Raw genomic sequence first — 17,356 nt, 5'->3', positions numbered from 1 at the left:
ATTTACCTTCTCCGTAACAGCCTTGTCTTCTCTGAGTGCTCCTTTAGCACCTTGATCTTCCAGTGGCTGCCCTGATTCTTTGGCAGACTTTCTGCTTCTGAGGTACTTAAAATTGGCTGTTACTTTGTCTCTTTTGCTAGTTGCTCTTCAATTCTTTTTGGCCTTCCTAATTATACCTGACTGGCCAGAATTTATACTCCTTTCTATTTTCCTCAAAAGGATTTGTCTTCCAATTTTTAAAAGGATGCCTTTTGACTCTAATAGCTTCTTCTACTCAGGTTAGTCATGGTGGCATATTTTTGGTCGGAGGAAGGGGAGTAATACATATTGTTTGAGCCTCTAATGATGTTTTTTTAAAAGTTTCCATGCAGCTTGCAGGCATTTCACTCCTGTGACTGTTTATTTTATTTTCTGTTGAACTAGCTTCCTCATTGTACAGTTCCCCTTTTTAATTTAAATGCTACTTTGGGGGGTTTCTTCAGCATTTCCCCCCCTAAATTAAGAAGTGCCTCTCACCTTGTGGGTTCCAGGACTAGCTTTTCTAAGAAGCGGTCATTAATGGTGCCTAGAAAATTTATTTCTGCATCCCAGCCTGACGTGACATGTACTCAGTCAAAATGGAGATAGCTGAAATCCCCTGTTACTGGGTTTTCTGGTTTTGTATCTTCTCTATGCTCCAAGCATTTCACGATCACTACCACCACCCTGGTCAGGTGGTCAGTAGTACAGTCGTACTCCTATACTCTTATTATTGGAATTTCTGTCCATAGTCTCTCTATGGTACTGCTTTATCCAGTTAAGATTTTTACTGTATTTGACTCTACGCTCTGTCACATATAGTGGCACTTCCTGATCAGTGTAACCTACTCGGTCACTACTACACATTTTGTACCCTGGTATTATCATGTTCCACCGATTATCATCATTCCACCAAGTTTCTGTGGTGCCTATTATATCAATATTCTCATTTAATACCAGGCACTCAAGTTCACCCACCTTAGTATGTAAACTTTTTGTATTTGTATGCAAGTACTTATAAAATTTGTCAATATTTAGTTGTCTGTCTTCATTTGATGTAATCTCCCTGAGAGCATGTGTGTATTTATAAAATTAAGTATGATCCTTATGACTTATTAATGAATTCTTTTGTCAGCAATATTACACATTTTTGATTCGTAAAGTAGAGCAAGTTTATGTGGCAAGATGTATAAAAATCTTAAACTCAATATTTTCCCGCAGATTTTTTTTTGTTGGCCTTGCTGCTAATAAATTTGAAACAATGTTTTTAAAAAATTTAACAGGAAATATGCTACAGAATATGAGGTACTTACATACACATACATCTTAAATGCTCTGCAGAGAGTCTTTGCTTTTCACCCACCATAGGCTTAGATCAGTCAAAGAGCTATAGCAAGAGAATCCACGGGTCACTTGCTGGAGGATTCTCTGCACCCTGAAGTCTTTAAGCCATGATTTGAGGACTTCAATAGCTCAGACATCAGTGAGAGGTTTATCACAGGAGTGGGTGGGTGAGATTCTGTGGCCTGCATTGTGCAGGAGGTCGGACTAGATGATCATGATGGTCCCTTCTGACCTTAATATCTATGAATCTAAGTCAACAGCTATATGCTTATGAATGTAGTTTCATCTGATGAAGTAATTATAAAGGTATATTAGGCAAAGACCACACTAAAATGGATCCCACTGACAAAGACATGATTAACTGAATAGTCCCTTTTAGAAAAAATACACTGCAGCAAAACCACAGAAATGGTAAAAGGCTAAAAGAAAAAAAAAAAAAAAAAAAAAAAAAACCATCATCTCTGCTAGTTCAAGGTAACAGAGTTGGATTATCTTATTCCCCAGAGTGCCAGACAAACCAATATTGATGAGCCAGGTGCTGTAATTTACTTTAAGAGAATACATCTTTAGGTAAAAGCAACAAGGAGTCCAGTGGCACCTTAAAGACTAAGATTTATTTGGGCATAAGCTTTCATGGGTAAAAAACCCACTTTTTCTTCTTTAGGTAGTTACTAATATTAGGAACAGCCAAAGGATCTGATTGTTCCAGTCATCAAATTGAATAGCTTATATTATGCATAGCATAATTAGAGAGATATTGGAGAGACAAGGAGTATGAGATAATATCTTTTATTGGACCAACTTCTGTTGTGAGAAACACAAGCTTATGAGTTTTACTGTCCAACCTGTCAAACTCCCTTATCTACTGATTACTGTTAGCCACAGCTGAAGTAAAGCTTCCAATAGTATTGCACAAATGAGTCTCCTAATTAGACATGGGCAGATATTAAGGAGGAGAATGAGGAACCCTAATTCAGATGTCAAGCTCAATGAGTGAACCAGAGCCATAAGAACAGAATGCAATTTAATGCATTTTTAATGTCAAATGTCTTCTTTGCACAACTTTAGGTTCAACACCATCCATCTAGTTCACTCTTGATCTAGCATTAAAAAAGGCTGTGAATTTAAGAACTGAATAAGACTGCTGAATGAGGACATTTATCACCACGAGATTTTTATTTTTCAGCTGTATATTTTTTTAAAAATTGATTCCAAACTGTAGCAAGTACACGTTGCAGAGTGAACATATTCATTTATAAACCCATTTTTATTTCTTCAGACATTCAGTCAGTCTTTGAAGCTTTTGCCTGCTAAATATTTTGAGGTCTCCAGCTTTCCGCAATTTAGATATTACCAAAAACTTTATTTTCTCAAAATAAAATAATGGTAATACTAATACTCAGATAACATTCACTTTCACAGATCAAGCACTTTGTAAAACCACATAAGCAGCACCACTATTTTACAAAGATAGTGCAACGGAGATTAAACTCAAGGTTACCTGGTAAGTCAGTAGCAGAATTGGGAAAAACAGCTCCGATATGCTGGCTCCCACCTCCCAGGTCTAATCAGCCCAACCCACAGTTGCCCCACATTTATTTTACCCTCATGCATCTTGACCCATAACACTTTGGCACAAAATACACTGCTTAAGTCTATTTTTAATCTTAAGTCTGGATTCTAGAAGAAAAGGCAGAACCAGTATGGGAATTCAAAAATCACATGAAATGGGATCCAAACGAATTAAAAACTGGGTCAGTAATCGCTATACAAGTTTAGAATAATTATAACAAGAGAATTTTTGATAAAAGTAAAATTCTGAGTGTGAAGTTCAGGCTCCTGTGACTGCACTTAGTCCGTGAAAAAGGAAGGAACTGAGGTGACAGGGGTTAACAAGGCCTCATTACTTCAGCTCCAGATGCTTAGTGCCATGAAGGGGCACTCAAGCAGTCTCAACAGGCACTGCTTTTCTAGAACGTTCCCAGAACTCAACAGCGTTTTCCCACACCACAGTGGGGGTTGGGGGGAGAGAGAAAGAAAGAGATTAACTCACATCCCAAGTGGGAATATTCAGAAGCCACCTTAAGGAACACAATAGGTTTATACTATTTGAAAGTAAAATTAAGCAAATTTATAGTACTGCTGCTGGGTACTATTTGAAAGTAAAATTAAGCAAATTTATACTACTTTTACTACAAAGCCCGAGCGTAACGTGACAATACAGCTTTAAGTTGTTACTCTAGGCTACAGTAATATTACTACTAAGAGCCTCGAGCAGAAATTGTTGGTTCGAAGGAAAGAGCTGCTTAATGACTCAGTATTCCACTGTGGCATTAGGAAGTAGCATCCTGAGAGAGAGTTACTGTGTCAAATAAGGCACCAGACCAAGGCTTTGAACACATGAGGTAATTAAAGATTAATCAAATTTTCACAAGAATAAATGTTTTAGAAAAGTGAGCAAAGCACTGGAGCTAAATTTATGGCTAGTTCCTTTTGCCTAAGAGGTGAAAAGACTTTGGCAGTTTTGCTTCACTTCCTGTGCTGAACTGTGGTGTAGTGTCTGTGTCCTGTCATACTGCTGCTGCATTTCAGGGGGCGGGTGAAAAGCTGGTTTTCAGAATGAATGGTATTCTAGAACTTTACTCTACCAGCTTTGTATTGTACAAGTCAGTCCTCAACAAGAATTAGGGAGATTTAATTCGTAAATTCACATGGACCTATTAGCAAAAGTGAAGAAAGCTCATCCTTAGGTGGCGAATTCAACCCTTCTACCATGGAGCACTGCCACTGATGATTATTTGAAGGGACTCTTAAAAGTATCCTGTTAATCCTGCCAAAGATCATCCACAGAACAAGCTTCACAGGTTATATATTATTCATATCTATAAAGCAAATTATGTTGCATGGTTAACACTAAAGTTCATCAGTCACCATAGAAAGGTTGCTGCCATCAATGGCTGTGTATGAAACAGTAGAGAGAATCTATTTTTTAGTTCTACAACTTTAAGACACCATCCAAACTTCACCTTAAATTGTTTGTTTTTCAAAGGATGCACCCCAAATTCATGTTTTTTCTGAGCTTAATGAGGACTTGAAGCATATTTAATGAAACATGGAATAAGGAAAATAAATTCACATTCAATTTCATTTCTGTTCCTACACAGTAAAGTTTTGTTTTTAAACACACAAAATTACTCACAAAGTGTCTCTCCACATCATCCCTCAGAAGCAAAATTATCTCCTGTGCTGTTCATGCACCTGCAGTTGAACACAAAAAAAACGTGGAGCAGAAAGTAAGACTGACATAAGAAAGAGTGTAGATTCCCAGATCCTAAATATTTTAGCAAAGCAGGGCAAGATCTGTCCAAATCATTCACACACAACTGATTCTCTCCTTCCTTGTTCCACCAACTGTTCCCACTGACACTAAGGGATAAAAGAATGAAAGAGAAACCAAAAAATGCTTTTCTGTAGGCAAATATTACATTACTATTGCTGGGGTGCTGGAACAATTTGTATAGGAGGCGGTGCTGAGGGCCACTGAACCAAACTGTAAACCCTGTACAGGATAGAAACCACTTCAAGCCAGAGAGTGCTGCCACAGCCCTAGCACCCCTACTTCCAACACCTATGACTACTGCTCCTGCTGTGGGAATGAGAATGAATTATGAAAACTAACCAAGTGAGCAGAAAAACTACAGGCCCTAGATTTCTCAAATTAATCTCATGGTTTAACCTAGCTGTGCCTGACCCTGTCTGTCTATCCCATGAACAGTTTACTAAAACGGAAGCTGTGACTCTATTTTAGGAGTGAAGGAGAGAACCAGCATAAATTACCAGTGTGTGTTAAAATATGCACATTAAAAGGTGGCCTCAATTTTTTTGAGCCATATTTTTTAAATGTACCACAATCATTTACCACATATTTACAGTGCCATCCCCCCATTCTTCATTCTCAAAGGTTTAATCTTAAAATACCTTTACAATAATTAGAGATTGATTCTAGTGTTCAATCATAACTCAATTTAAATTTACAGATTTTGCTAAAGGGCACACTGCTGCAATTTTACTTAGTAAAGCACACTATTTTAATTTGCAACTAACACAGAACTAACTCATGCTGCAAAGTATGTAATACCGTTGAACTACTCTTATTTTTAGTTCTGAACTTCCTATTTTGCGTTATGAAGAAAGAAATCGCAACAAATATTAGCTACTGTATGGACTTTATATTGGTTACTTTTATGAAAGATGGTACACTGAGCTTTATAGTCCTAAAACACTTTTTGAACAGGTTGTTCTCTCGTTTGCATTTATAGGTGTTAAATGAGTTGTATTATTCCTGTGCAGGAAGTGGAAAATAATTTCACATAAAAAGTTTATAAAATGGCATATTGTTTTAAATACACCACAAAGCTCATAAGTCAGTCCTACAAAAAAAAAAAAAAAAAGAAAAAAAAAAAGATAAATTTAGGAATTTCTGCAAATCCCTCAGGCAACAAATAAAGCTCTCTATATCAATACCACCATGCAAATAAGGGCCTATACCAGGGGTGACCAACCTGAGCCTGAGAAGGAGCCAGAATTTACTAGTGTACATTACCAAAGAACCATAGTAATAAGTCAGCAGCACCCCCCATCAGCTCCCCACCCTGCTCCCAGCACCTCCCACCCACTAGCAGCCCTGCCAATCAGCGCCTCCCTGTCCCTCCCAATCAGCTGTTTCGTGGTGTGCAGGAGGCTCTGTGGGGAGGGCGGAGGAGCAAGGGCACTGCAGGCTCAGGGAAGGGGGCGGAAAGGGGTGGAGTGGGTGCGAGGTCTGTGGCAGGGCCAGGGGTTGAGCAGTGAGCACCCCCCAGCACACTGGAAAGTTGGCGCCTGGAGCTCCAGCCCCAGAGTCGGTGCCTATACAAGGAGCCACATGTTAACTTCTGAAGAGCCGAATTTGGCTCCAGGAGCCACAGGTTGGCCACCCCTGGCATACAGCAATTTAAAAAACACACCTAGAAAAACTTTAAGGGGCACCCTTCTGTTCAGGAGGAGAAGTCATGATAAATGCTAACCCAGAATCTTAGCTAAATGGAAACGGTCAAATCAGACACATTCATTAAAAGTGATGCAGATGAATAAAGTGAAAGCATTACTTACTAATTCACTGTGTTCTAAGCAACACCTAGAACCTGGCATTACCAAAAATGGCACCATATAAAAGAAACCCTTTAACCACCTCTCACTTGCCTGCTGTCGCTTCTGTTGCCGCTGCTAGTCAAACAAAATTGTGCTCTGCTTCTGCTGCTGCACCTCAGGACATACTATCGGTTTAACTGAACTTCAGGGTTTCCTAGGTCAAAGAGGAGACGTCCACTAAATAAATAAATAAATTTAAAAAAAAAAAACCACACAAAATGTTGCTTGCCACAGATCACATTCTATCGATCTTCACAACTAAAACAAAACCATTAATTCACTTTCCAAAAGCAAGACACAACAGAATGCCGCTCTCCCAATTACAACCCTAAAACAAACCTGGATGTGAAGTCCTGTCTGCATAATGGACAAGAAAGGTTAATCTAATTTGAATGGAGTTTTTTGCTTGACAGCTTTATTCATCCTAATGCATTCCCCTAGTTGTTCCAGTAGCATTTATGGGCCTACACAGAGCCGTTTCCAAATATATCTGGCAGGGCAAAAACCCTCGACTCAGTTTTGTAATCCGTGGCTGAACGAGATAGTGAACCCTCCTAAACCTGAACATCTAAGGCTTCCCAAAAGTAGCTGCCTGACAAGGCATTATGGAGAGAAGCAGAGGTTGGCTTAGCTTTGGATCAAGGTACAAATGGAGATTCCTATGACTGGAATGCTAAAAATCTGCAGATATCTGCAGACCATGTTTGCAGCTCTACTAAAAAAAAAAATCAATGGTTACAACCTATTTGGGAAGGACTGAATGGGCAAAACAGGTAGGGGAGTGGCCCCCTGGCATTACCTGTTTCCAAGTAACTGAAAACTCGGAAGAAAATGATCTTGAATGCTTATGGATCAATATTTTAACAGATAAAATAAAAGATGGTGTTGATCATCTGTAGCAGACACCAAATAAATCACACTAGGAAACAGTATGACTGGCTCCTTACACATCTATGATGTTTAGGCAGAAAAAGCTGCGTGATTACATGTGACTTAAAATTGAGTGACATATGCTGGAGGTCTCATGCTACTAATACTAAAACAGCCATAGAATTTCTAAATTACAGACGACAATTTTGTAACTCAAGAAGTACTGCAGCCAACATAGGGGAATTCTATATTGGACCTTGTTTCCACAGATAGAAAGGAACTCATCACAAAACTAAAAATTAATGGTCGCTTACACACAAGTGATCATGACTTGATCATATTTATAATGTGCAAACAGAATACAGTCCAGACAGGTGATATATACATACATGAAAAAGAGCCAATTTCACAAAGCTGAAAACAATTATGAGCCAAATCAGCTGGGAGGAAGAATTTAATCAGAAAAATGCAAATGAATAATCAATGCTGAAGATGCAGGTTAGATTTTGTGAAAAATCCACACCCCTGTTAGAAGTAGCTATACCGACCAAACCCTCAGTGCAGACAACTCTAGGTCAACAGAAGACTTCTTCCGTCAACCTAGCTACCACCTCTTAGGGAGGTAGATTACCTACACCAACAGGAGAACCCCACCCATTGACATAGGTAGTGTCTACACTGAGCATTATAGCTGCACTGCTGTACCATCTTAAGTGTTGATATACCCCAAGTCTCAGGACAAGGAACAGCTGAGTATTATGCCCTAAAAATGTGTTTTTGTTCACTGCTACACAAGAAAAAAGGACAGGACTTGAAATTAATGACCATTCTCTGAAAGGTTATTTGGTTAACAGTAGTCCAACAGTTATTGTAACGGTCAAGAAAGGGAACCCAGTAGTAATCAAAAACAAGTTTCACTATATATGCAAGCTTAAATAATGGCATTGGCCAGAGCCTATCAATGCAAGTCCACCTGAAGAAAAACTGATCATGTGGGATATGCTCACTTGAGTGGAGGATTACAAAGAGCAGTAAGGTGTATGTACTCCAGATTCCAGAGTTTGGCTGCTCATTTAAACTGCATGAATACTGTCCTCAAGGCAGCACAACTGAACAAGTCCCTAGCTTTGATAAATCTAGGCTCAAGGACCACAGATCCAGTTTTCTAAAGCACAGAGAAACCACAGTCAGCCATTTGAATGCTATCTTCCATTTATAGTGTACCAATTTATATTTTGCCATGAATCTAGAGTTACATTCCCCATATATTTGTAAACAGGTGAAAATTAGATTTATCTCAATACTATTCAAAAATATTTCAGTGTAAGAACTGGACTCATGAGACACCACAAGATAACCTAGATGCTTGTTGCCTAAACACAGAAATAGCGCAGCCCAAGTTTTTCTGACATGAAAGTTACCGAAGATTACTACACATTTTTTGGATCAATACCCTATCAAAATCCACCAGTCAGAGCTTTTTCAGTGCCGCACTTACCATAATAATGAAAATTAACACTCATTGAAGAGAAGACTGAAGATGTCCCTGGAACATTCATCAACATTCTGTTGCAATCCTACACTCCAAAAGCATAAAGAAGAGGTAAAAGTTGGTTTGTCCAACATCTCAAGTATATTAGCCAGCACTGAAATGGATAACTGAAGTGGTTAAGTAACACTAGGTTGTGCTTCTGGAAATAGAGTAGAGTTACCTTTCTTGAATAAAGGAACAAGGCTGCTTAAGTAAACATTTCACCTGGCCTACTCCTTGCAAGAGCAAACTTCTTAAAATAGTTGGCTAGAGATTAAGTTACTTTATAAAGTATTATTCCACATGCCCTGAGGTAGAAACTGAAGGCTCTTTGTTAAATGGATTAAAGGTTGCCTACTTTTACTGTACCTTATGAAAGCAAATCTAAATTTTACTAAACTACTTCACTTCTAAGAGATGCTTTTCAGGGAATCACACTAAATCTGCGTGTATGTATGTGTGCGCGCACCTGTATATACATACATGAGAGAGACTTAGACATCTTTAACACCCCCACCACATATGTATGTGGGCACAAGTTACAGAAACAGTACTAGAACTATTTTTCCGCCCTGTTACTCCAACAGCGGACCACCACCACTACTAACCAGAGAGCCATTTGGTCCATGAATTAGCATTTTTCACACTGATACTATTACTAATATAGCTTCTAAAGTAACGAGCTTTCATGACAATTTCCACACACTGACCATGATTAGCAATTGGGGTGCTTCCACTTTTGGCTAGCCAATTTAAGACACTTTAAAGGATCTGATTTTCAGAAATCAGGTTCTCAGGACTTTCTGAAAAAAATCAGGCCCCTTTAACCATGTCAAGTTTCAACTCATCAAGTATTTAAGAATCCATGAGAAACCAATCTATAAGCAACATTTCCCAATTAACAGTACAACTTCAGAGTAGTAAGCAGATTTTGCAACAAACTAAAGATGAAAAGGTGCAATTTTCAAAAGTAGTTAAGTGATTTAGGAGTACTAAGTCCCATTGACTTTCAGTGGGATTTGTGCTCCTAAATCACTAAGACACTTTTGAAGGTTGCACACAAACTCAACTCTCTCAATTGCTGTAGATGGGGCAAGCCTTTTAGGAATAGCATTTAACCCCTGAAGGCGAAGTTATTTAAACACCATGTAACAGTTTTGTAACACTCCAGAAAGTGTTTTTCAAATCATTCCAACATCTGTGTACTAATGCAAATTTCCAATACCTATCTTTTTCCAACTGAATATTTCCTGGAATACAAAAAAAAAGTATTCTAGCTTCTATCCCCATGAATGTTGGTACTTAGTGTCAACAACCCGAAATTCCATTCTTATTTTTTCCCCAGATTCAGTCCATCACTAGGTGCACATGCAGTATCCCATACATCATAAAAAGAAAAATCATTCCTCCAGATATCTGCTTCCAGTGCCGGTGAAACTAAAATGGAAGTGTTAATTTAAATATAAATTAAGAGATTGGAGGTCTATGACTATAGTAGAAGAATCCTACTTCCACATCTGTATATATAGGAAAAGTATGTACAAGGAACGCAGTGTGCATACCTATTGTAGAAAAAAATTTCTATTTCATGGTGAGATTTTCTTACATACTTTACACATACCGTAAGGCCCAAAAGTTGAGAATATCGCAGCACCAACAGCAACATAAACAGAATAGTCAAAGCCCGTTTATAAAAGTTTGCCACTTAGTTCCATAAGTCTGTCAAGAGTACAGTATGCCTTCAAAAGTGCTAGTTCTACTGACTCAATAAACCAGGAAGAAATTGTCATGTATAAAATGTCAATAAATTCCAGAAAAAGATAAGAACACCATGCTCATGCTAGCTGAATTAAACACCTGTATAAGCATATTTTTCATTTCCTCATCTAAAAATGCCCACTAGCTTCTTCATGTAAATTTCTTATGAGAACTGTGGAGGATTACAAAAATTGCTTTAGCAGCCAACAAATTAACCCTTGTGCAATGCATTAGATGTTTTGAGTATTCCTAACATACACTAACTTAACAAGCATGTTGGGAATTATTAACTTTCAACATCATCCCTCAGTGCTATGTAAAAAGATAACAGTACACCTGTATTAATGTAACTGGCCAACAAATTGAGTAGTTAAGAATGCAGCATCAACTATTTCATTGTGCCTTCGTTACTCTCTTTCTAAAATAAATGTATGTGGCCATAACTTCACACCTGTCTCGCTGCACTTATGCCAGCATCCAGGACTACCTCTGTGATACAGAGCTCCGCTTCATCAGTCCCAGAAGTCCAGGTTAATTTTGACACAGAACAAAACTCAGGGAAGAAAGGAAAAAAAAAAATACCACCACAGACTCGTAAGCTATTATTCACTGTAGATGTTATTTAAAGACCTCCAGGGTATAGCATTTCCATCAGAGTTAACTACGGACTCCTGCAGTTATTTAAGCCTGATCTCCACTCTGAGTGGAAAAGTGGAACCTCCTTCTTAGCCCTGAGGGAAAGTCAGTTTACTCGCTGCAAGAGTGGGACAGTCTTGTCCCACCATTTCACACATTTCAGGCATTTCTAATGCACACCTTTCCGTGGTATCTAGGCTGCAGATACAAAGTCTTCGTGAACTGATACGGATACAAAGTTAAAATCACTGAATTCACACATGGTGAGCTCTGATTTTCTCTAGTTCTTGCTTCAGTTGCTGCTACTTAAAACATTCTTCTCCTCTCCCATTTTTCTGAATGGGTACAAGACATGGTCAAGGATAGGGGCCCAGGCAAAAACAGATGCATCCTGGAGGTGAATGCCGGCCTGGCTGTGAGGCACCTATCAAGGAAGGGGAAGAGCATATTTGGATACAGACTGGCTAACCTAGTGAGGAGGGCTTTAAACTAGGTTTGAAGGGGGCAGGTGACCAAAGTCCGCAAGTAAGTCAAAGGCATGGAGACCTGGGAAAAGGGTTGGAATTAGGGGGAGCATTGGCTGTTATAGCAGGGATAAAGGAAAGACAAGACAGAACTGGGAGGCGGGGGGGAAAATCAAATCAGTATCTTAGATTTCTGTATATTGATGCAAGAAGTATGGGGAATAAGCAGGAAGAACTCAAAATGCTAGTAAATAAACACAACTATGACATAATTGGTATCAGAGACTTGGTAGGATAATACACATGACTGGAATATTTGGTACAGAAGGGTACAGCTTGCTCAGGAAGGACAGGCACGGAAAAAAGCGAGGAGTTGGTTGCCTTATATATTAAAAAAGTGTATACACTTGGACTGAGGTTTAGATGGAAATAGGAGACAGACTTGTTGAAAGTCTCTAGGTAAGCATAAAAGGGGTAAAAAACAAGGGTGATGTCATGGTAGGGTCTACTACAGATAGAGTGACCAGATGTCCCAATTTTATAGGGACAGTCCCGATTTTGGGGGCTTTTTCTTATATAGGCACTTATTACCCCCCACCCCAATCCCGATTTTTCGCACTTGCCCTCTGGTCACCCTAACTACAGGCCACCTAAGCAGGAAGAAGAGGTGGATGAGGTTTTTTTTTAAAAAACTAACAAAATCATCCAAAGCACAGGATTTGGTGGTGACGAGGGAATTCAGCTACTCAGACATCTGTTGGGAAAACAACACAGCAGAGCACAGATTATCCAGTAAGTTCTTGGAATGTATTGGAGACAATATTTTATTTCAGAAGGTGGAGAAAGCTACTAGGGGAGAGGCTGTTCTAGATTTGATTTTGACAAACAGCGAGGAACTGGTTGAGAAGCCTGAGCCCCACCACGCGGGGCTGAAGCTGAAGACCAAGAGCTTCAGCCCAGGGCAGCGGGGCTCAGGTTACAAGCCCCCTGCCTGGGGCTGAAGCCCTTGGGCTCTGCCCCCACCCCCCCCCAGGGTGGTGGGGCTTGGGCTTTGGCCCCTCCACTGAGGGCAATGGGGCTCAGGCAGGCTCAAGCTTTGGTCCCCACTCTTGGGGTTGTGTAGTAATTTTTGTTGTCAGAAAGGGGTCGTGGTGCAATGAAGTTTGAGAACCCCTGATTTAAGTCATAGCAGCTTGGCTTGCTGGTCTGTGAAAGTTACATATTACTCTTTCCCCTCCACCTCCCACCATTCAGAAAATCCCATCCACTTTTCACAATTCTTGTAAAGCCGATTTGCAGCTGGTCAAATGGAGAAGCATTCACCAAACTTTAACTTTTCATTTTTCTGTCAGATCATCAAGTCCTAGCCTTGGGATGTAATCTTTAAATTGTGTACACTGGTAAAATTGGTTTTAGTGTCAGTTCATTTTTCACACCAAGAATACGGAAAGAACAAAATACTCTGTTAATTTTGACTCTTTACCCCTTTTCCCAAAAAGACTAGGTATCTTTAAAGTTCTAACTTTCCCCATAAAGCCCAAAACTGAACAATTTCAGCTCATGCAATTCCAATCCAGTCTCCCTTACAAGTCTCAACTTTTCAAAGATTTTCACAACTAGAGCATACACCAATAATTGCTGCATAATTCACAAAGAAGAACTTAAAACAAAAGCCACAAGAAATCATATGACTGTACTGTGTCATTAGTATCTACAACAAAGCACGGCTGTTTCCGAGAAAGGAAATAAAATGTTCTGTTTCCTACAGCTGAGTTTAAACTAAACTACAGCTGAGCTTATAGCAAAAAAGCTTAAGCTCTAAGAACATAACTCAATTGCTATACTCCCTCCAGAGACCTCGTGCACACGATCTGCTTTTTTAAAAGGCGTAAGCTTCTCTAAATGGGCAGGGAGGCTGCAGATGTGCTTAGATCACAACCTATCATGCTGACTAATATTATCTCATGGTTTCCTTGTACTTCCCCAATCTGTATTCATCTGTTGTCTCGGGTCTTCTACTTCGATTGTAAGTTCTTTGGGGTAGAACTGCCTCTGTTCTGTTCATAGAGTGCCTAACGCAGTGGGGCCTTGGTCCATGACTAGGGCTCCTAGGAACTAAGATAATACAAATAATAAATAACCATAGCGTAGGACATTTCAACACCTTGAAATGGGCATGGAAAGCCTTATCTGAGATGCCATTCCACCTTGTTTTCAGCAGATATAGGAAAATCAATTTGGACCATCGCACAGATCTAAATTTTGGTCCATCCTGCAAACTTTTCCCACTGAAATTCAAATGTGACCTTCCCACCACCCCAAACACACTCCTACTTAGTAACAGGGCAGTTACTTCCTCTCTATGGTTCCCCAATAAGCCCATCTATGTAAAGCTCTTTGAAAGTCAGTAGAGCCCTTTTGTCACTGCCAATATCAAGTCTCACACACTGGAGTGAATAGCCTCAGGATACATGAAATCTGAATTCAGCTACAAGTCCAACTTCAGGAAGGTATTTTAAGCTATGTCTTCACTGCAAGAAATAGGTGTGGTTTTACATCAATATACCTCAATGCAGTGTCCTAGATGAGACAAGGTACAGGTAGTTTTTAAACCTAGCTGTAGCTAGTCATGGTCAAATCTACATACCCCAGTTGACATGCACCTTGAATAACTATATATATGTAAAAGCTGTTGTGCCTTCTCTCCACTAAGATGTTCTATCAAAATAGCTATCTTGATGTGTAAACTAATTGACAGCTCTAATCGCAGTTAACTCACACGATTAACAAAAAAATTAACTGTGATTAAAAAAATTGTGATTAATCACACTGTTAAACAGTAGAATACCAACTGAAGTTTATTAAATATTTTTGTATGTTTTTCTACATTTTCAAATATATTGATTTCTATTACAACATATAATACAAAGTGTACAGTGCTCACTTTATATTTTTATTATAAATATTTGCACTGTAAAAATAAAGAAATTGTATTTTTCAATTCACCTCATACAAGTACTGTAGTGCAATCTCTATCATGAAAGTGTAACTTACAAACGTAAATTTTTTTTTTTTGCTACATGACTGCATGCAAAAAAAATGCAAAACTTTAGAGCCTACAAGTCCACTCAGTCCTACTTCTTGTTCAGCCAATCGCTAAGACAAACAAGTTTGTTTACATTTACGGGAGATACTGCTGACTACTTCTTATTTACAATGACAGGTTTCAAAGTAGCAGCCGTGTTGGTCTGTATTCGCAAAAAGAAAAGGAGTACTTGTGGCACCTTAGAGACTAACCAATTTATTTGAGCATAAGCTTTCGTGAGCTACAGCTCACTTCATCGGATGCATAAAAGTGGTTATGCATCCGATGAAGTGAGCTGTAGCTCACGAAAGCTTATGCTCAAATAAATTGGTTAGTCTCTAAGGTGCCACAAGTACTCCTTTTCTTTTTGCTTATTTACAATGTCAATGACAGTGAGAACAGGCGTTTGCATGACACTTTTGTAGCTGGCGTTGCAAGGTATTTACATGCCAGATACGCTAAACATTCATAGGCCCCTTCATGCTTCAGCCACCATTCCAGAGGAAATGCTTCCATGCTGATGATGCTCTCGTTAAAAAATAATGCATTAATTAAATTTGTGACTGAACTCCTTGGGAAGAATTGTATGTCTCCAGCTCTGTTTTACCCACATTCTGCCATATATTTCATGTTATAGCAGTCTCGAATGATGATCCAGCACATGTTCGTTTTAAGAACACTTTCACAGCAGACTTGACAAAACGCAAAGAAGGTACAAATGTGAGATTTTAAGGATAGATACAGCACTCGACCCAAGGTTTAAGAATCTGAAGTGCCTTCCAAAATCTAAGAGGGATGGGGTGTGGAGCATGCTTTCAGATATCTTAAAGAGCAACACTCCAATGTATTACCACAGAACCTGAACAACCAAAAAAGAAAACCTTCTGCTGGTGGCATCTGACTCAGGTGACACTGTAAACAAGACATGGGCAGCATTATCTCCTGCTAATTGTAAGCAAACTTGTTTGTCTGAGAGACTGGCTGAACAAGAAGTAGGACTGAGTGGACTTGTAGGTTCTAAAGTTCTACATTGTTTTATTTTTGAATGCAGTAATTTTTTGTACATAATTCTACATTTGTAAGTTCAACTTTCATTATAAAGAGATTGTACTATAGTACCTGTATGAGGTGAATTGAAATACAATTTCTTTTGTTTTTTACAGTGCAAATATTTGTAATAAAAAATGAAGTGAGCACTGTACACCTTGTATTGTGTTGTAATTGAAATCAATATATTTGAAGACGTAGAAAACATCCAAAAATATTTAACAAAATGGTATTCTAATATTTAACAATGTGAATAGTAGCACATTTATTTAATTGTTTGACAGAGCTAGTGTAAACACCTTTTCTCAGTGAAGAGATAGCCCATGAAGAGATAGAAGCATACTTAGCAGAGACACTCAAATCTTCTGAGATTTATCCATACTCCATCTTTCAGATGTAGTAATCCTTTGTCACAAATACTAGAATAAAAACATTCAGTGATAAAAACATCTGCAACCAGTCTTCCACCAGTACAGCACAGTGAGATGAGAATTTTTAAAAATTCTCAAGATGAGATGCCGTCATGAGGTAGAAGAGGGCTCATTGACCACATCTGTTCAATCCTTGGTACCTCTGCTGAGACCCATGAGGATGTCAGACATGGTGATGAGAGATTAGGTGGACACCTATTCAGTGGATCCTAGACTGAGGGAGCCCAACTGAGTCAATTCCCCTAAGCTATTGAAGTGCCATGAAAAAATTATGTAATATTACTACTGACACACATTGATGCTTAAAACTTAATGACATCACCTCTTTTATACAGCTAGTTCTTAAAACAAAAACTTCTAGTTTCTTAGTTTGTTTATAGAACACGTGAACAATATGGCTGTCCCACACAGAGGTTCAAATCTATACAACCTTTGATGTAACATAACAGGGACTTTTAGCTCAGCTAGCAGAGGCTCATGCTTTTAGAACCAGAGATCCTGGGTTTGACCTCCACTGCCTAATACCTCCTAGGGGTTTTGTGTTACATTTAGGGCTAGTCTACACTAGAAGCACTACAGTGGTGGCGTAGCGCATCTGGAGAAGACTCTCCAGCAGACAGCGCTGTCCACACCAGCACTTAGGTCGGTGGCTTATTCGCACCCCTGAGCAAAATACGTTATACTGACTTAGGTGACTTAGACGGGTGTACAAGTGCTCAGAAAGATAAAGCAGAGAATCTTAGATTTTGCAAATGGGATACCATCAACTTAAATCACTATTGTACCTTTTTTTTTCACCTGCTATTGTAACAAGCAACATCTCTGGTTACTACTATTTAAAGAGATTATGGGAAAATTACTTTTACTTTGTACATGCAACAGCACTCCCTGTATAACCAATATCATTGTTGCTACAATGTAGTCACTCATTCCTACAGAGGAGATCCCCAGTGGCTGCTCTTTGCACCCACTTTTTGAGAGTACA

The 17,356-nt window shown here is 39.0% G+C and overlaps 1 protein-coding gene across 14 annotated transcripts in view; it reads right to left on the bottom strand.

The window, feature by feature from the left end:
• KLHL13 (kelch like family member 13) overlaps positions 1 to 17,356 on the bottom strand; it is a 120,113-nt gene that overhangs the window by 100,955 nt on the left and 1,802 nt on the right. For 4 of the 14 annotated variants that reach the window (XM_043522008.1, XM_043522012.1, XM_037908367.2 and 1 more), the window contains one exon: positions 4,562 to 4,620. In XM_043522008.1, coding sequence (XP_043377943.1) covers positions 4,562 to 4,581 — 20 coding nt within the window. In that variant the 5' untranslated portion in view covers positions 4,582 to 4,620. Of the gene's footprint in view, positions 1 to 4,561; positions 4,621 to 6,589; positions 6,727 to 8,917; positions 8,997 to 17,356 lie in introns of those variants that run through there. The other 10 variants (XM_037908368.2, XM_037908372.2, XM_037908369.2 and 7 more) reach the window with 6 other exon arrangements.

The sequence above is a fragment of the Chelonia mydas genome, chromosome 9 (genome assembly GCF_015237465.2).
Source record: "Chelonia mydas isolate rCheMyd1 chromosome 9, rCheMyd1.pri.v2, whole genome shotgun sequence".
NCBI lineage: Eukaryota > Metazoa > Chordata > Testudines > Cheloniidae > Chelonia > Chelonia mydas.
This window is presented reverse-complemented; position numbering and strand designations above follow the sequence as displayed.